At 47.2% G+C, this 20210-nt stretch overlaps 1 protein-coding gene across 2 annotated transcripts in view; it reads left to right on the top strand.

Moving 5' to 3' along the window:
* Window positions 1-3005: 3005 nt before the first annotated feature.
* cacng6b (calcium channel, voltage-dependent, gamma subunit 6b) overlaps window positions 3006-20210 on the top strand; it is a 41946-nt gene continuing 24741 nt past the window's right edge. Inside the window, exons 1-4 of one of the 2 annotated variants that reach the window (XM_083761481.1) lie at window positions 3006-3079; window positions 12992-13206; window positions 15181-15437; window positions 15536-16404. In XM_083761481.1, coding sequence (XP_083617607.1) covers window positions 16041-16404 — 364 coding nt within the window. In that variant the 5' untranslated portion in view covers window positions 3006-3079; window positions 12992-13206; window positions 15181-15437; window positions 15536-16040. Of the gene's footprint in view, window positions 3080-12991; window positions 13207-15180; window positions 16405-20210 lie in introns of both variants that reach the window. The other variant, XM_083761480.1, reaches the window with a different exon arrangement.

Below are 20210 nucleotides of genomic sequence, written 5' to 3'. Positions count from 1 at the left end.
GAATTCCTGTTCTGTTCTTTAGCTACATAGAAATGTCTATTTGTATGTCTCTAAATGTTTTGATGAATTGAACAATGTGGACCCTGTTGTAAACAAGTGTAATGCTTAACCCATTCTGACCTGAGATCAGATTCATACGAGGTTTCCACTGGACACACGCTGGTCTGATGAACCCATTCTGACCTGAGATCAGATTCTAAAAATGTCAGTCGTTCTTCGATTTTTCAAAAATAGCAGACCTACAAGCTCGTATCGCGCCACTCGGTGGCGCGATATGAGCTTGTAGATCTGCTATTTTTCAATAGCTAAAGCACGACATGATGCCAACACCAAAATGGGTGCCCGGTCAGAATGGGTTAATTGGGTCGTCCACTCACAGTTAACAGTCTTTGTATTGAGTTTGTGCTTGAAATGTACTGTAAATTCTGCAAACTGTTAATAAATATTTCAATCAATCAATCAATCAAAGGGTTACAGTCTTAGTGGAATGCAGAGGAGTCCCCTCTGTGACTCTGAGGACTGAGGAGTTGAGTTTCAGTAGAGCAGGCAGGCTTTGAACCCTAGCCTGCTTCTGCGTTACAAAAGACTGAGAAAGAGAGGGAGAGAGAGAGAGAGAACTGGTTGGAAACGACTTTTTGATCCTGGTTTGAGATTCTTGATGTCGGGGGGGGGGGGGGGGGGGTTTCTGGATTAGTAGTGGAGTAGTGATTGGGGAAAAGCAAGACGAGACGCAGCCTGAAGTTATGGATGAGTTGACGACGGTGAAAATGATCTGGACACATTTAGTGGCCTGTGAGATCTATAATATATCTCACAGCAGGCCACACGGTTCTCAGGAGGTCATCTGGAGCCAGAAGAGAGGAAGAGGATAAGACAGTCTTTGAGATGAGATGTTTGTCTCTAGCGTTAGATTGAGTTAGTCGCTTTATTAGTGGTAAGCTGGGTAGGAACGCGTTGCGATACCGTCAACCTTGCCAAAGTAGGTGATGAAAGCTTCAGCAGAGAGCGAAGGGATTACTGTAGCTTTCTCGCGTTAAAAGGCCAGAGGGCCGAATTAATTCAAGTGTGGTCGTCCGTCCTGCCCCCCCGTCCCCTCCCCCGTCTTACCGGGTAGAAGACAGACGAGTCGAGCAACTGAAAATGCGACTGACATTCAAGATCGTAAACACGGCTCTGCCATCCATGCCCTTGGTGCGCAGTTACTTGACTGATTACCTTAAAAGGGTGAGCAATTCACACGGACATAACACTATAGAGGGGAGTGTGAATGATGATCTGCTGCCAGCCATTTTTGAGTGGTACAACCACTCCAAGGAACAGCAATGTCCGGGACTATGTGACTATGTTTACAGTATACCAGTAGGGGCAAACGTGGCGCTGTTGTGCCAGAAACGAGAGAGAGAGAGAGATAGTGTTGCACTGTTGCCTGCTAATTACAGCGAGAGAGAGAGAGGCAGGGGGAGAGGGGAGTTGCACCACTCAGTTCACACAGGTGTGATTTCTTTTTATAAGAACAAATCTCAGTAAATCCACCCTCCACAGCACTGCCACTCATGTGTGGAATACCCTTCCTTATACCCTCCCCTCAAAACAAGCAAATCACTGGTTTCCTTAAAAAAAAGGTCACCCGTCACTGTCATCACATGTACCCAGATTTAATTATGTTTGAGATGTATCATTGCTCATGTCATTGTTGTGTTTTGAATGAATATATGGGAAACCAGACCGCAGCAAGGCCTTTCTTCGGTGCTATCCTTTTGGACCATTTGTGTTTGACTGTAACCAGTGTATACTGTTTGCATTTTATTGTCTAATAAAATTATCAAATCTATAGCCACAAAACCACGCGCTCCTCTGTTTCGCTGCGGTACAGCGGTGGGTGGCTATTGAGGATTCTCGGAGGCAGCTTTTATTGAAAGACGCTTTACAACACGACCCTGTATACTGTAGACTCGCGGGACACTCAATCTGGTCCCAATGTGTGTAATGTAGCCATGGAACAATTGACTGCTAGCAGGTTCTGTCGTGTAGAGATTGGGCCCACGTGTACGACGCGGGCCAGTACAAAATAAGCTTCCAGTTAAAGCAACGCAGAGTATGTGTAACGCACCGTTGAAGGGAAAAAGTGAGAATTTGACACGGCGATAAAGGCGGCCGAAGTTGATAGAGGGGGTTGGAAGCGGCACGTGCGCATGTGTGTGTGTGTGTGTGTGTTTGGTGGTGCATGGTGGTGGTGGGGGGTGGGGGCAGCTGTGGTACCTAATGGAACTGTAATTGAAGTTCTATTGTGGGGAACTCCCCCACAGCCCCACCTCACTGGTTTGGCTCGCAACTAATAGTCCTGGACATTCTCTGTGTGTCCTGTTATACTCAAGCTGCATGATGTCTGTCTGTGTCCATTCGAGTGTCCCCTGTCCTCTCCTCTTCTGCGCGAGCCTCGATCCCGACTGTCTTCCTCTCTCTCACACAGACACAGGCTCCTCCTTAATGTCATTAACAGGTGGCTGTCTATTAATAGACACCGTTACAGACGCGATTTTATTCATGACGGGGAGGTGGGGGGTGCCGGCGAGGGGGGGGGGGGGGGTGTGTCTGTCTGGCATTGTGGAAACAGACCACCCTGCAACAAACACACACTGCCCCCCCCCCCCCCCCCCCCAGAAATAACACGATAAAGACTTTAAGCGTATATATGCACACTGCTTGACGCGCAACGGCACACACACACGATGCAGTCCATACGTCGTATAGTGTGTCAACAACGGTGACACGCTTGGATTTCAGGAGGAAGGGGGGGGGGGTTGGTCTGTTCTGTGCCAGTCAGAACATACACACACTTAAATCATCGACGGCTACAGCCGAGCTCGCAGACGGTGCTACCCCACCTCCCCTCTTATTACGCTCTCTTTCCATAACCCTCATGCGCGTCGAATACCTCCCTCCCGCCCACCCTGTTGCTCTGCTCTCTCTCTCTCTCTCTGTCTCTCCTTCTTCTCACTCCCTCACAAACTCCCACCCTCTATTAAATTTCAAGCGGCTCTCCCTTCCGAAACCGAAGGACGTCGGGCAGCGACAACAGGTCAGACTTTTCCTCTTAATAATATATTTTCCCGCGGCTTTAGAGAGTCTCATTCAGATTTCAATCTGTTTGTTGCTTTCTGGGTTTTCGCCACGCCACCATCGTCATCGGTGCCACACAAGGTGACTGGCGTTTTGCGTTTCCTGCGCGGCACACGTTTGCCTCATAAAACGGCGGGGAGAGAGAAGAGAGAGAGAGAGAGGGAGCGAGCAACAGGCTGTGCTCAACAGGCTCTCCTCGCAGCTGCAACAGATACTTGGACTATACTTGAAAATCGAGCTTGCATTCGGCACGCTGCTGACCGTCCGTCCCCTGCGTTTAAGCGAGACAGTATCGTTGCGGTTTGGGTTTTTATTATGCCGTTGAGTTGTCCTGGCACGGCATCACACCTATCTGTGACCTGCGAGCGTGCGTCGTGGTTCATTTGGGAAGTAATGCGATGGAACGGAACTCTAATGTGGCTGTCAGCGGCATGCCTTTTGCTCTTGATTAGCGGGACCTGCCAGTGACGTGGGACGGCATGCCCGAGAAGCACTTTTGGAGCCAGCTGTTCTGAACTAGAGCAATGTGGTTTAATTGGGTCTTTGGTGTTCTAGGTCGGTCTAAACCCAAGCTTGTAGATCTGCTATTTCTGAAAAATTGCGACACGTTTGTGCAAATCTTTGAATACATATAGGTATATAATTTCTTTTACATTTTTAACTGAAATCTTTGCTTCTGGGGGTCCCTGAAACAAAATATATTTTGAGGTGGAAGTCCACGGCACACATAAAGACATATAATTGTGGCGAGGCTCGACATGAAAAGGTCTGAGAACCACTGATATGTAGCAAACATGAACGTTTTTCAGAAAACTGTTTTGGATTTATAAGACATTTTTGAGAATCGGCCTCAGGCCTCCCTTAATGGGGTTAAATTAGTTTGTGATAAGATGGTCCGGATTGGAAACCAGATGCATGTCTGGAGGTCAGCCCGGAACAACCGCTGATGTTTGCTTTGGTCTGGCCAGACATTCTGACATGTCACAGGTGTTTGTGTGTGTCTGGCACACACACACCTAGAAGCACCCAGAATTAATGTTAATGTCGTTCAGCTGCCTGTGTTTACCTGTCAGCGGTGATTCCAAGGTCGCCAAGGTGAAATGTAGGGGCCTTTTTTCAGCCTGCGACCCTCAAAATGTTCACCCACTTCGAATGGTATCACGTTAACCGATAATTCCCAGTAGGTTATACTTATCAAGCCGATCTTATCGCCCTACTGCATGTAGTCTGGGAGCCTACTGGCTACCATTGGCATTGATAAAACGAAAACGACGATTAAGGTTGAGACACGCTGCTACGTGCTTGCGGTTCTGTTTAGGTTAGGGTATGAGGAGGCTTGTCGTTTCTCAGTAGGCAGTAGACCAAAACGACCGGATTAAGGTTGGCGAACATGCGTTAAGGTTGAGACCGCGCTGCTACGTGCTTGCGGTTATGTTTAGGTCGGACTGGTATGAGGTGGCTTGTCATTTCCAGTATAGGCTCCCAGCACGTACAGTATAGACCGATAAGATCGGCTTGATAAGTAACTACTAACGAACTACTGGGAATTATCGTTTGATTTTCACTTTTCACGTAGGCGTCGCATTCAGTTTGACTCGATTCCACACATACATATTGTGATATACATTTATACTGTATTGTTTGTTTGCTTTTACTGTTGAGGGAGAAAACAATGTTGGACATATTAAGCTGCTAATTCCCCCCCCCCCAACATCACTTGAGGATCTCCCTGGGGGTCCTGTATGGAGTTAGCTATGTTGCAAAATTCACAAGCAAATAATATACGATCTGAACAGTTGTAGGTTGAAATTACGTGTGTGTGGATGACAGATTACACATTGCAAATTGCAACCCACAACTGTTCAGGTCGTATATTATTTGCTCGTAATTTTTATAATTTTGCAACATATCTACATCCATAGTCCTGACCCCCAGTTTGGGAAGCGTTGGCCTAACGGATGTATGTTTTGTAGGGGTAAATAGGGAAGCGTTGGCCTAACGGATGTATGTTTTGTAGGGGTAAATAGGGAAGCGTTGGCCTAACGGATGTATGTTTTGTAGGGGTAAATAGGGAAGCGTTGGCCTAACGGATGTATGTTTTGTAGGGGTAAATAGGGAAGTGTTGGCCTAACGGATGTATGTTTTGTAGGGGTAAATAGGGAAGCGTTGGCCTAACGGATGTATGTTTTGTAGGGGTAAATAGGGTAAATAGGTGACGTAAAGAAGCGTTGGCCTAACGGATGTATGTTTTGTAGGGGTAAATAGGGTAAATAGTTTGGGAAGCGTTGGCCTAACGGATGTATGTTTTGTAGGGGTAAATAGGGTAAATAGTTTGGGAAGCATTGGCCTAACGGATGTATGTTTTGTAGGGGTAAATAGGGTAAATAGGTGACGTAAAGTAACACGTTAAGGACTTCTCAATACTAAAATAATATAAGGTTAGGTTATTAATAGTCAAACATTGGACAAATTGTCAAATATTACTATGAAAATATGTCAAATATTAAGAAAGTGGCAAAGAATTATGAAAATAGCCAAACTACAAGCTCACAACACCTTGCGCGAGGCATTATGAGTGTGTATAATTGTATTGTATTATTTCCATATTGCAGTATTGATACACTTTGATTATTTTACTTAAGTAAAACATTTGAGTCCTTTTTTTTACCACCACTGTGCACTGCCCTTAATTGTTGAACCTGTTCCACTCGGAGTCTGTGTCATGATATGAGCATCACTGTCACATGTGCTCCTCCTGTGCAAATGGCAGATAAACATCGTGTGATAAGTGATTGTGCCATGATTTAATATAGGATGACGGCCACCGGGAAGCCATAGGGTGGCAGCTGCTGCCCTAAAATAATGTTGTGCCATGACGTGTGCGTGTGCGTGTGTGTGTGTGTGTGTGTGTGTGTGTGTGTGTGTCCTTCCTTATAGGTGACCATGAATTGTCAACCCTGTTACATTTGTTGTTTCCCTGTATAAAATCAACTGTAATTTGTGGATTCAAATAAATAATTTAAATGTGTGCGTATACTGTACTTAACACAGAACTATATACGCGACAGTGGCTCAGGAGGTAGAGCAGACACTCGGGGAAACCGGAAGGTTCCCAGTTCGATCCCTCATGTGGGCTCCCCCAGAGGAACCGGAAGGTTCCCAGTTCGATCCCTCATGTGGGCTCCCCCAGAGGAACCGGAAGGTTCCCAGTTCGATCCCTCATGTGGGCTCCCCCAGAGGAACCGGAAGGTTCCCAGTTCGATCCCTGTGGGCTCCCCCAGAGGAACCGGAAGGTTCCCAGTTCGATCCCTCATGTGGGCTCCCCCAGAGGAACCGGAAGGTTCCCAGTTCGATCCCTCATGTGGGCTCCCCCAGAGGAACCGGAAGGTTCCCAGTTCGATCCCTGTGGGCTCCCCCAGAGGAACCGGAAGGTTCCCAGTTCGATCCCTGTGGGCTCCCCCAGAGGAACCGGAAGGTTCCCAGTTCGATCCCTGTGGGCTCCCCCAGAGGAACCGGAAGGTTTCCAGTTCGATCCCTGTGGGCTCCCCCAGAGGAACCGGAAGGTTCCCAGTTCGATCCCTGTGGGCTCCCCCAGAGGAACCGGAAGGTTTCCAGTTCGATCCCTGTGGGCTCCCCCAGAGGAACCGGAAGGTTCCCAGTTCGATCCCTGTGGGCTCCCCCAGAGGAACCGGAAGGTTCCCAGTTCGATCCCTGTGGGCTCCCCCAGAGGAACCGGAAGGTTCCCAGTTCGATCCCTGTGGGCTCCCCCAGAGGAACCGGAAGGTTCCCAGTTCCATCCCTGTGGGCTCCCCCAGAGGAACCGGAAAGTTCCCAGTTCGATCCCTGTGGGCTCCCCCAGAGGAACCGGAAAGTTCCCAGTTCGATCCCTGTGGGCTCCCCCAGAGGAACCGGAAGGTTCCCAGTTCCATCCCTGTGGGCTCCCCCAGAGGAACCGGAAGGTTCCCAGTTCCATCCCTGTGGGCTCCCCCAGAGGAACCGGAAGGTTCCCAGTTCCATCCCTGTGGGCTCCCCCAGAGGAACCGGAAGGTTCCTCTGGGGGATTCCAGTGGCTATCGCTGGACGACGTCTCCCCCAAAAGAGGAATTATTTTCACATTTTCGGCCGGCGTTCCTCCGCCCATTTTCGACCGTCGCCTGTTCACCAGGTCGTCGGGTCAACCACATGCTCCGTTCCTGTTGAACCAATGTTAAACTCCACGCCCGTATACCGCAATGTGTCAACACTGCCACGATGGGAAGCTCCACGCCTCCACCCCTTCGCTTCCCATAGGACGGAACTTAAGTGACTGGTATACGCGTTTGTATCTGACGCGTGTGCGTGACGTGCCCTCATGGAGAGGTGCATATAGTGTTAGCATCTGACGTGCCAATAATTCGACACCCCAAAAAATATCACTAGGCGACTACCCAATATTCTGACTATATAGAGCCCCATACTAACCCTATATCTCCAAACGGTAGCCATAACTGCATGCGGAAGCTTAAAGTCTTAACCGGGGCCATGAAGTTGGTCTTAACCGGCCGTGAAGTTCCCAGCGCGGCACTCGTGGGAACACCAAAAGGGGTTCCCGTCTAGAATGGGTTAATTAATGTTGAACGGCGCTCCATTTGTGTGTTCATTTTAAAAGGACAATGGACCGTTTTTACACAGCAGCCACTTTGGCGTGAAATGGCAGGGTAAACATGCGGGCGTTAACTGTAATGACGGCTAATTATGTTCCTGTTCCATTCAGGTCAGCCGGAGTCAGAGTATTGCCTATTGTACATGTTGGCTCAGCAACGGCTAAATGGAATGGCAACCCTTTAATTAGTATCATTGGCGACACCTGGCTGGCTGTCTTTCTCTATTAGCTATTGTAGTTCAGAGCGCTGAGCGGGAGACGGGGGCGCCGGGGACATGGAGAGCTGAACGCGCCCGCTATGAATGCTGGGTCAACACATTGTTGCCTGATCCCCACTGGCTCTCTAAAGAGCAGCGTGATTCTTCAACCTGTGGCCCCTGAAATATTACGGTTACGTGCCAGACTGGCCTGCCATATAGGCTATAGAGGCGTGGTTGGAACTCCCTTCTACATTTAGGCAAAACACTTAAGGTTTAAGGATAAAATCTTGTTAAATGTGTTGTGTAAATGTCATGGTGTTTTGTCTTTAAAACCTTGAAAAAAAGTTTGAAAAAAAAATCCATCCTCAAAATGTTTCCCTTTTTTGATACCAATAAATAGGAACTTAGTTCCTTTGATCTAAGCCAAAACTTGATTGATTGATTTGGAAAGCCTGGGTTCTAGACAGGATTCCACTGGCCCAAACCAGGCTTTCTCCGCCGTTTTGGAAAAAGCCTGCAGGTTGTGACGGGCAAGGCCAGGTCTGCTTTTCGCCCAGATCCGCCGACTGACCCAATTCCTCTGGCTGAGCTGACTGATGCTTTTTGAGTGGTGCAACCACTCTACAACCAGCAATGTCCGTGTACCTGTGTACCTGTGTGTTAATGTCCGTGTACCTGTGTGTAGTCATGAGCACGAGTGGTGTGCGCATGCGTGAAATTGGAACGACACAGAGAAGAGATTGGTGTGTGTAGTGCTGTGCATGAACGCGGTGGTGCAACCACTCCTACGTGCTCATGAGTGAAATTGGAACGATACAGAGAAGAAATTGGAACGATACAGAGAAGAAATTGGAACGATACAGAGAAGAAATTGGAACGATACAGAGAAGGAATTGGAACGATACAGAGAAGGAATACAGAGAAGGAATTGGAACGATACAGAGAACCAATAGACGGGAGTTGCACCACTCAGTTCACACGGGTGTGTTTTGTTTTTACTATAGATGCTGTTATGGACACCGGGAAAGGAGTTTGTTCATCGTCATGTCGTTATGTACCACTTTTCCTGCTGTCATAACAACGGGATTGGATTGCCCATGCACATATTCTCCTGACAAATTGAAAAACGCATCACGTTAATTGCCTCGGACACGACAGTTAAACCAAAGACGTGTGCTCTTTTTTTCCATCCGATGCGTGCAGCGTGAGCCACAGAGAAACGGATATAGGCCTGCAATGGTAACAAGACAACTCACCCCTTTTACCCTTTTTAGTGAGTTGTCCGGACAACTCACCAAAAAGTGCAGACAACTCACCAGGGGTGAGATGTCTTCACTTTCCGGGGTGAGTTGTCTTCACTTTCCGCCACTTTCAGGGTGAGTTGTCTTCACTTTCGGGGTGAGTTGTCTGACTGAATATGTACTTTTTGAGCTCTTTTATATACTTTACTGAATATTTCACCAGAATACTTTACTGAATATTTCACAAGAATATAACACAAGAGTCAAATGTAATGTATTTTATTTAAATATAGAAACAACAGTTTTTACAATTAAAAAAAAAAATAAACATCAGTTTGTACAAAAACTATAGAAAACTGTACAAAAACACTGTTTCAGTGAAAAAGTTGAAAGTGAAAAAGTTGTCATATATATATATATAAAGGGGTGAGATGTCCGGTATTCCCTGCAATATACGACGTAGATACGACGTAGATATGAGGTTTCTGCCCAGCAATTGACCTTATATGCACACCGCAGCCATGTTGCCAGCAAGGTGATAACTAAGCCCATACTATACATCCAAACAGAAAAGCCCTATCTGATTTGTATTAAACGTCAAACTCACCAACATTGTGTACGGTCAATAGAGTTCCTTCCACAAGACGAAGGGCTGTATTTTGCGTGTCTTAAGTACCAGGTCTTATTACCTAACTTGAGTAAACTAAAGACCTGGAGGCGTGATCAATGCTCTTTGGCCACTCAGAATAGCCAAATGGCATTGATCATGCCTCCAGGTCTTTAGTTTACTCAATTTAAGTAATAAGACCTGGTACTTAAGACACGCGAAATGCAGCCCTATATCTTTCTCTGTGGTACCCCGATACATTTCCTCCTCATTGTCTGCACCATGACCACATGCATGCACTCCAGTTACCGAAACTCTGTCACATATTCTGAATGGCTGCTATGTATATAAGGGTATGTACATTGCTAGGCACGACAGAATTGTTGACCTGATTGGCTAAGGACATAAGTTCATATGTTTCATCGTCTGCCGAAATGTATAAGCACACAATGTATAAGCACACTGAAACAGTGTTTCAACTGCCATGTTCATGCACAATAATGACACGGATTACTTTTCGGATGTCACAGCTATAATAATACAGCAGATGTTGATGAGGACAGTAGAGAAGTAACCAGTAATGTAAATAGACCTGTTTTCAATGTAATGAATCCCGGGATGGTCTTTTAGATGAGTCCCAGGGACATTTTAGTCCCACTTCAACAACGTTAGGAGTCATATTTTGCCATTTTTTACAAATTGCAGCATTTAACTCCCATTTTATATGGTTATAATGTGCAGAGCCGGACTAACAATGGAACTAGGTGGAGCTTAAGCGCCAGGGCCCGAAGCTTGCAGGGCCTGGTACGAGACTATAGGTACAGCTGTTGCTTCTTTCGAAAAATATAACGCAACATAAGAACCCCCGCTAGTGTTTTTGGTCTTCTCGTCTGACAGTTTCTGTAGCAGTTTTCGGGAGGGGGGGGGGGGGGGGGGGGGGGGAGCAGTCTGTTTGGGGGGGTTCCCGACGGCTGCGCATCGCTTCCTCCTCTGACAGAGGGGAAGCGAGTAAGCGACGCCGTCAGTAGCCCCCTCACTCAGGAAGGCCCCCCTCACTCAGACCGACCAACGTGTGTTTTTGCGACAATAACATACAGCCTATGTAAGAGGAATATAAACAAGACCTTGGCGCAAAACTTCATATTTACCCTGCTCTAATACAACAAAAGTGTGTTCTTACATCCTCCATTTCACGATTCCAGCACTCGTGAGTAAATTAATTTAATTGCTATTATGAAAGTTTTCAGTGACGTTGGACCCACAGGTTGCATTGTCGTCAATAATTAATCTGTCTTTAAAACGTTCTAATATTAATATAGCATATTGGCATTGTCTGTTGGTGCACACATGTTATATGGACCATGTAACAACATGGTCAACAGCACTGTTTGCAAATGTAGCTACATTTGTTGGCCACAAAGACAATTTAGACAAAACATGCTTCTGCATGCTAATGGAGCTTGTAGATATAGGCAAATTAATTTTCGGGGAAATTGCAGATAGTTTAGCAGAGACTGAAGTTGGAAAGGCTGTGCCCAGTGCGGCATGCCTGCTGGCTGCTGTGTCTTGTGTCAGCGGGCAGCGCAGGCAGTAGTGGATATGCGCTAAACGCATGCATGTTAATTAATTAATTGACTGAATCAGTATAGGGGCCTTTTGATTTGGTGAAGCGCCAGGGCCTTGAGAGGGGTTAATCCGTCACTGATAATGTGGTTATATTCTTCTAGAAAAGAGAAGAAGAAATCATTATTATAACTAAAGCTAGCAAAATAAACTAGAATAAGAAACAGTACAGTAGTGTATCCCGTGGATGCAGAGGTCGTTGTTTTATTGCGTCTATACTATAATTATAAAATGCACCCTATTTTAATCTCCGAGTGACCATTTTGGAAGTTGCATGTACATTTGACCACAGTCTGGGAAGAGCTTTTGCTTACCAAGGTGCTTAAGTACCAATGTCTTAAGGATGCTATACAGCTTGGTTACAAATGTAAACTACTTGTAAACTACTATATTTAGAAGCCTCTGTAATGTCCATAAATCAGTTGTGAGAGGCCTGCAGATTGCAGGAATGCCCAAGCCGGGAGGTACAGTAAGGCAGTAAGGCATTGGCAAGATTCTGTTAAGTGTCTGTGATAATTGCCAGTCGCCATTTATGGAGGAGGCGATGCTTCCTGTACCTGGAATCTGTATCCCGCAGCACTTTTCCAAGTTTGTGCATCTACGTTTGATGCTTTGTAGCGTGACGCTTTAGTACAGTGGTTTTCAACCCTTTGCATGTGAAGGCCCATTATTTATTCTGTATTTGAGCCACGGACTGATGAAATTTAGCTCCTCAGACCCACACGCACCACTCAGTTCACACGGGTGTGATTTTTTTTCATTTGCAGTGAAATCTCCATAGGGCGATTTTAGGTCGCTTCATATAAGAACTGTGTTTGAAAAATAAACCGACCACACCAGCCTTTCTGTCAGGGGAGTGGCTGTGCGTCGTTAATGATGTCCATTCATATTTGATACAGACAGTTTCTGGAGAAAATGGAATTAATGTGGCCGCAAAAGCCTTGAAACTACATATGCAGGCAATGTCGCTGCTAATATACGTCACGCCCAGCTGTCAACACATTGCGTTCCTGAGATTCCTTCGTTGACGTAAGCTCAGCTGGTGGTGACTCGAATCGTACTAGCCACAAAACATTAAATATCAATAAAATAAAAATAAACATAATTAACATTCAGTTTCTGTTGTGCGACGGGCAGATGCAGCCACCCGCCTACCCGGAAATGTAGTCTCTGGGTTGTTTGACTCATTTCTAATGCTTTTTTTGTTACTCTTTGGGTGTATTTGTACATTTCCACCTTCAGTCGATGCTTCATATCCATATGAGTCAAAAGGCCGGGGTGATCGGTTTATTTTTCAAACACAGTTCTTTTATGAGGCGATCTAAAATCCATGGCCATTACAATGCAAATAAAAAGTAAACACGAACCTGGGGACTGACGCCCTCTACCGACAGTGGCGTCAGGACTTCGGTGCTTAATGGTGGTCCCTTATTGGCCGGTGCAGGGACAATACCGACATACGGTGGACTACACCGGCATACATACCCAGCCGATCGCAGTACTTGCACGCTTTTTCTTGCGTAAGTAATTATTATGAATATTTATTCTGCTCCCACAGACGGCACTGAAGACCTGGGGTGCTCCTAGCCCAGACCCCCACCTACAACCCAGGGTGCTCACCACCCAGACACCTACCCTACCACCCAGGGTGCCTCTACGCAGACACCACACCCTACGACCCGGGGTGGCGGCACTGCCGTGCCCCGGACGTCACTCCCTCTTGCTGCCCCAACCAACCCCGCACACTCTGGAGCAACACGAACGCCTCTGAGAGTGAGTTGCCCACGCACGCACACACGCACGCACGCCCTCACGCACGGCCACCACCAGCATGAGCGCAACATGTAAACACGCCCCAAGTACATTTTCATACCAATACATTTGTACTGAATTCCGGGACTTTTACTTAATTGTATAGCAGAGTACATCTACATTTACATGACCAGCTCAGTGGCCTTGTGGTTAGAGTGTCCGCCCTGAAACTGGGAGGTCGGGGGTTCGATCCCCGGCCGGGTCATACCAAAGACTGTAAAAATGGGACCCAGTGCCTCCCTGCTTGACACTCAGCATCAAGGGTTGGATTGGGGTTAAGTCCCTGCGACATACTAGCGTCATGTCCAGGGGGTGTACTTGTACATCAAGCTGCCTCACGCTACAGAAACAGGAGATAGGCTCCTGCCCTATGGGCCTCATGGCTCGGCAAAGCAGTATTGCAGTATTGATACTTTTACTCAAGTGAAATATGTGAGTACTTTTTTCCACCACAGGATATTTGTTTTCCCCCCCAGAACGGTTTTGGGACATACCAGGTTTGTGCGCCCATGCAGAAAAACCTTGTATGTCATTGCATGGCACCGACACACTAACATATAGTAACATACATGTCCTCAGGCCCTTCATTACACACGCACGCACGCACGCACGCACGCACGCACAACATTCCTGCCATGTTCCTGTATAGGGGGTTTGAGACAAAGGGAGAGAGAGAGCTAGAGGGCCATAGAGAGAGGTTGGGGTATTTATCCCCTTGGATCAAAGAGGGATCTGTGTCTGTAATGCCACGGATACCTGCCCCGCCTCCAGCAGGGACCATAACTCACAGTCCCTCCTCGCCGCAGCGGGTGGTCCGCTTAATACAAACCGTGGGGGGGGGGGAGGGGGGGTTTAGTTGTGGGATGTGTGGGTTAATATCGCTCTCCTTGACCCCTCCGGGTATATCGCGCCAACTCCTAATGCCTCTAAATCGGGGGGGGGGGGGATCTGCCTTTCAGGGAAAGCGAAGCGGTCGGTCGGCGGGGCTTATCTGTTGGCTGTCTGAAGTATAGGAGCGGACCGGCGGGTCACAATGCTGCTTCTCGGAGGAGGAGGAGGGGGAGGAGGGAGGGGGAGGAGGGGGAGGGAGGGGGGAGGAGGAGGAGGGAGGGGGGAGGAGGAGGGGGAGGGGGAGGAGGGGGAGGTGGGGGGAGGAGGAGGGAGGAGGAGGAGGGGGAGGGGGGGGAGGTGGGGGGAGGAGGAGGAGGGAGAGGATGAGGAGGAGGGGGAGGAGGGAGGAGGAGGAGGGGGAGGGGGGGGAGGTGGGGGGAGGAGGAGGAGGGAGAGGATGAGGAGGAGGGGGAGGAGGGGGGGGAGGGGGAGGAGGAGGGGGAGGGGGAGGAGGAGGAGGAGGGAGAGGATGAGGAGGAGGGGGAGGAGGGGGAGGGGGGGGGAGGAGGGGGGAGGAGGAGGAGGGAGAGGATGAGGGGGAGGGGGAGGAGGGGGAGGTGGGGGGAGGAGGAGGAGGGGGAGGGGGGGGAGGTGGGGGGAGGAGGAGGAGGGAGAGGAGGAGGATGGGGAGGAGGGGGGAGGAGGGAGAGGATGAGGGGGAGGGGGAGGAGAAGGAGGAGGAGGATGGGGGCTAGATGCTGATAAAGATGGTGGGAATTAAAAACGATGAGAGGGAATCTTTCTTATCATCTTTTACAACCTGGGCGGGCTGTTTTTTTTTTAATGCTTGCTCTCTCTCTCTCTCTCTCTCTCTCTCTCCCCATTTTGGGTGGGAACCCCTTTTGTTGTTAAGCATAACGTTATACTTTAGCTATTGAAAATAGCAGATCTACAAGCTCAGGCACCGAGCTTGTAGACCTGATATTTTTGAAAAATCCCGAAAATGAGAACCACTGACACATAGAAACAGGTTTTTCAGAAAACTGAATCTCAGGTCTAAAATGGGTTAAATTCTCTCTATCCTGTTATGTTATTGTTTTTCAGGAGCAATTTGGAGGAACGGCGAGACACCTGGCCTCATCTCTTTATCTGCAGTATCTCCACCACCCGGCCCGTCCTCACCTCTCAGTAGACGCACTGGATTCATCTGTCAAAATGTTTCTCCCGTTTCATCCTTACGGTCGGGACCTTTCCCTGACCTAGTTAACTGTAGCTCCAATCCTCATCTAGTTGACATCCCTTTACTAGTTAAATAGATTTGAGGCATCTAAGGCCACATCCCTCACTAGCTAACCAGCCTAGTGTGTGTGTCCACATCCTTCACTAACCAGCCTAGTGTGTGTGTCCACATCCTTCACTAGTTAACCAGCCTATTGAGTCCACATCCCTCACTAACCAGCCTAGTGTGTCCACATCCTTCACTAGTTAACCAGCCTAGTTAACCAGCCTATTGAGTCCACATCCCTCACTAACCAGCCTAGTGAGTCCACATCCTTCACTAGTTAACCAGCCTAGTTAACCAGCCTATTGAGTCCACATCCCTCACTAACCAGCCTAGTGAGTCCACATCCTTCACTAGTTAACCAGCCTAGTGTGTCCACATCCTTCACTAGTTAACCAGCCTAGTTAACCAGCCTATTGAGTCCACATCCCTCACTAACCAGCCTAGTGTGTCCACATCCTTCACTAGTTAACCAGCCTAGTGTGTCCACATCCTTCACTAGTTAACCAGCCTATTGAGTCCACATCCCTCACTAACCAGCCTAGTGAGACCACATCCTTCACTAACTAGTTAACCAGCCTAGTGAGTCCACATCCTTCACTAGTTAACCAGCCTAGTGAGTCCACATCCTTCACTAGTTAACCAGCCTAGTGAGTCCACATCCCTCACCAGTTTGACCGCCATGTGGTCAAACTTCTTCGTGCAGAATGATGAGGACGGGCGCTCGGGGGGGCTGGGAGGCGGCGGCGCCAAAGGCATCGTCCCTGGCGGCGGGCGGAGGCGGGTGATGGCGGTGCCCAAGATGAGCGACACCCAGGAGGGGAAGATCAAGCTGGCCTTCTTCGTGGCCCTGGTGGGCGTGACGCTGGCGGTGCTGGGCGTGGGCACGGAGTTCTGGGCGCAGCTGGCCCAGCCCAAGACGTTCAGCGGCAACCACACCTGCCAGATGGCCCACTACGGGCTGTGGAAGGGCTGCACCAAGACCCTGTGGGTGGCCGACATCGACCCCGACCGGGCCAGCTGTGGCCCCGAGGAGCTGGCCGGAGGTGAGAGACTTTAACCCATTTTTTGGTCAAGCCCAAAAATAAAAAAGCTATACGCAATAGTTGGTTAGTTAGTTAGTTTCATTTATTGTCCACGTGTGGAAATTCGTCTTCGGTCTCAACTGTAAAAAACAACAACAACAACAGCAACAACACTTAACACAATTATTTTCTCATGGCAAAAAAGCAGTGGCAAATACATTGGAAAAACAAACAAATCTAGCGAGACATGGTATCATTTAGTGCCTTAATGGCATTTGGTATTTGGAATTAAAAAGAAAAACGGTTAGCTTTTGGTACTTTGTACCGTCTACCAGAGGGAAGTAATTATACACAATACACAATGAGCTGTATAAACATTGATGACTGAAATTATTTGACTTATTAATACATACAAGTCACACTTGTGTGAAGTGAGGGGCACTCTTATCATCATACATCATCACATTGCTCAGCCAATCAAATCATCACAGACACACCAAACTGCAGGGCAACCATAATATTCATAATGTGGCCAGAATGATATGATAAGTAAGATATGCAAGATAAGAGTGCCACTCACTTCACATGGTTGTGATCTTTTGAGTGGTGCAACCACTCCTATAGACAGCTATGTGTGTCCCTGGGTCTGCCCTAAGTGTCACTGTTGCGCAGCCTAACACACACACACACACACACACACACACACACACACACACACACACACACTCACTAAGGCTGTACCCTAGCCCTTATTTTAGGACTCGTACTTCGGCAGGAATGTTCGAGCGAACATTCGGACCATTTGTTTCGAATTAATTAAAAAAAAGAATCGTCTCGATCAGAGCGCACAGCGCGTCTCCCCCGCTCTTTATAAATATCTCTCGTCTCTCCCAACACACACACACACACACACACACACACACACACACACACACACACACACACACACGCACGCACACAAAAATCGATCCGCAAATTCGATCAAAAAAGCTAAAAGTTGCGCAGTTTACATCCAAAAGAATGTGTCACTCTCTCGGTTCTACACTGCTGTGCTGGAGAAGTATAGCACTTTCGGTTCTGTCGAGGGCAGCGCAACACAGGCTACACTATACAGTTTTTCATTATACAGTATAGAGCTTTTCTTCAGTAAAAGTCTCCCCGTCCCTCCACCTCTTAAATAAACAGAAAATACATGTTCGGGTGAGTTGCCATTTTTCAACCAATCAGGAGAGCGTAAGAGCTTTTGCAGTTCCAATTTTGTCTCATTTCTTTGTGTCACCACCTTCACCAACTCTAGTTTAATCAGTAGAATTGTTAAATAAAGAGTTGAATAAAATGCTCTTGTCAAGTAAAGTTTTATTAAAAGCTTTCATAAAAACAGGGTTAAAATACAGCTACATAATATTGCACTACTACTTTCTGTACAGCGGCTAGACCAAAATCAGCTTCATCAAAAATAGCAGCTCTAGAAGTACCTTGTGACGCGTTGTGAACTTGTAGATTTGCTATTTTTGAAGACTATTTTCTCAGAATGTTCACCTATTATGACTAGAATAATAATGATGAATAATAATGCAAGGTTCATGTGGTTAAAAACTAACAATACGAATTTAAGAAGATCAAAAAGACATGATATAAGCGAACAAGCAAAAACAAATGGCATATATAGCTAAATAGAATGACATAATTTAGCTTCACCTTCAGAACTTATTGGGTCAGTTGGATTTTTTCTTTTAGCAAATAAAATGATATGACCCACCCCAAACATATACTCTTGAAGGGGATGCCTGGCTTTTTGGCCAGACCAGTCCGCGGAAGGCAAAAGAAAAAATTGCCACCGGCAGATTGGCGTCTGGCCACTGCAAGGCTAAACACAAGGAAGGCACAGAGGTCTAAAACCCAGTTTGTCACATGTCCGACACATGCAGTTGCAACTTGCTCCAGTTGTAACTAGAAAAAGTGCCCTTCCGGGCACAGGTCTCCACCAGGTTATCCACAGATCCGTGCAGTTAGAGGTAAAAACACTTTTCGGCCAGTTATAGCGCCACCTTGAGGCTGAGTTGAAATTGTTCATGTGGCATTTCGTCCTCGGCCTAGTGGGAATGTGCGTGCACAATTTCACGGAAATCACGCGATGTGTTCATGATTTGCAGCATTTTGTTTGAAACTGAGCACTCCTGTGAACTTTGGAAGCCAATCTTAACCAATCAGGATGGAGTCTGATAAATGTGAAAGACCCGTTTCGTTGAATGGCTCTAGAGACACTGTGTACCAATTTGCGTGATGTTTGGACAAAATCTGTAGGTGAACTGTGCAAAAACTTGTTTTGCACAAAGCGGCCTCCTGGTGGCGCTATAACAGGCCGTTCTGGAAAGTTTGGGGCAGAGGTTCATGGTTGGCATCCAGGGAGTGTGTGTGCAAAATATGGCATCGACCGGGTTAACGGTGGGCGAGATTAGCTGTTCACGGACGGACGGACGGACACACACACACACGGACGGACGGACACGCGGACGGACGGAGTGCAAAACATACTCTCCCCACATGCCTTCGGCCTGGTGGAGACAACAAGTTGCAGTGGTCTGACTCTGAATTGACCGGTAGCAGGTAGGCACAATTTTGGTTGTGACTAGTTCAATTGCGAAGTGGACTGGGCTTTAGCCTTTCATGATCAAAGGTCATTCTTGAGACTATCGGGAGCTTGGGCAAAAAAAATCCCATGAGGTCTTTCTGATTGACTTGAATGAGCCCTTGTGGAGCGTTAATGCTCTGAGCCCTGCTGATCACTTTGAATGTTCATCAAATGTGCCTCTGTATGTATGTGGGGCCTTTTTTGTTTCAGCCACTGAAATACAGGCTCAGGCTAATGAACAGTGGGTGTACAGTAATTGTCGCATCGCGATGCGTTGTGAGCTTGTAGGGGCAGTACTGGCTCAGGGGTTGACCGGATGGAAACCGCGAGGTTCCCAGTTCGAACACGGGCTCCCCCAGAGTTAGTGTCGAAAGTGTCTTTGAGCAAGACACTGAACCCCTAATTGCTCCTGATGTGCAGGTTGGTGCCTTGCATGGTTTCCTCCGGCATCGATGTGTGAATGGGTGAATGTAATGCACAATCTCTGTAAAGCGCCTTGGATAAAGGCACTATATAAAAATACAAATTTACCATTTGTAGATAATCAATTTTAACATGTTTTAAAAATGATGATAATAAAAATAATAATAAAAATAAAACGTTTAGGACATGAAAGATTTCCAACCCAACATCTTGCATGATCCTGCCCTCGGGGCTCTATTCTTGGTCCTCCTACATTTTCTCTCTACATCAAATCGCTTCATCGAAAATAGAACTACTCTGACTGGGGTCGCCCAGGGCTCTAACATTTTCATGTCAAGGACCCCCAAATTTATATAATTGATATCTATTTGACCCCCCATCTAAAGGTCTTTATGTCAGAGACCCCCGAGACGTTTTTGTAAAAGTCTAAATTTTAAATGTGTAGATTTCTCTAAAATGTACAAAAAAATAGACAAAAATTCTTTAAAAAAATATATATATATCTTGCGACCCACTGGAACCGCACCAATGACTCCTAGGGGCTCCCGCACCACACTTTGAGAACTTCTGCACTATCTTCACTGTGAAAATACCTGATCTACAAGCTCACAATGCATCGTGGTGTGACACGCCGTGGGCTTGTAGATCTGCTATTTTCGCAGAATGTTCGTCCCCAGAATAGGGTCAAGGTGTGAAAGCCAAATTAATAACATGCTAAAGCATCATACTGTAGTTGTTGGTTTGTGTTAAAGTGGTTATAGGTACAACATGT

This window comes from Protomyctophum parallelum, assembly GCF_964188405.1.
Source record: "Protomyctophum parallelum genome assembly, chromosome: 3".
Lineage (NCBI taxonomy): Eukaryota > Metazoa > Chordata > Actinopteri > Myctophiformes > Myctophidae > Protomyctophum > Protomyctophum parallelum.
Note: the sequence above shows the minus strand (reverse complement) of the source record. Positions and strands in the feature narration are given on the sequence as shown.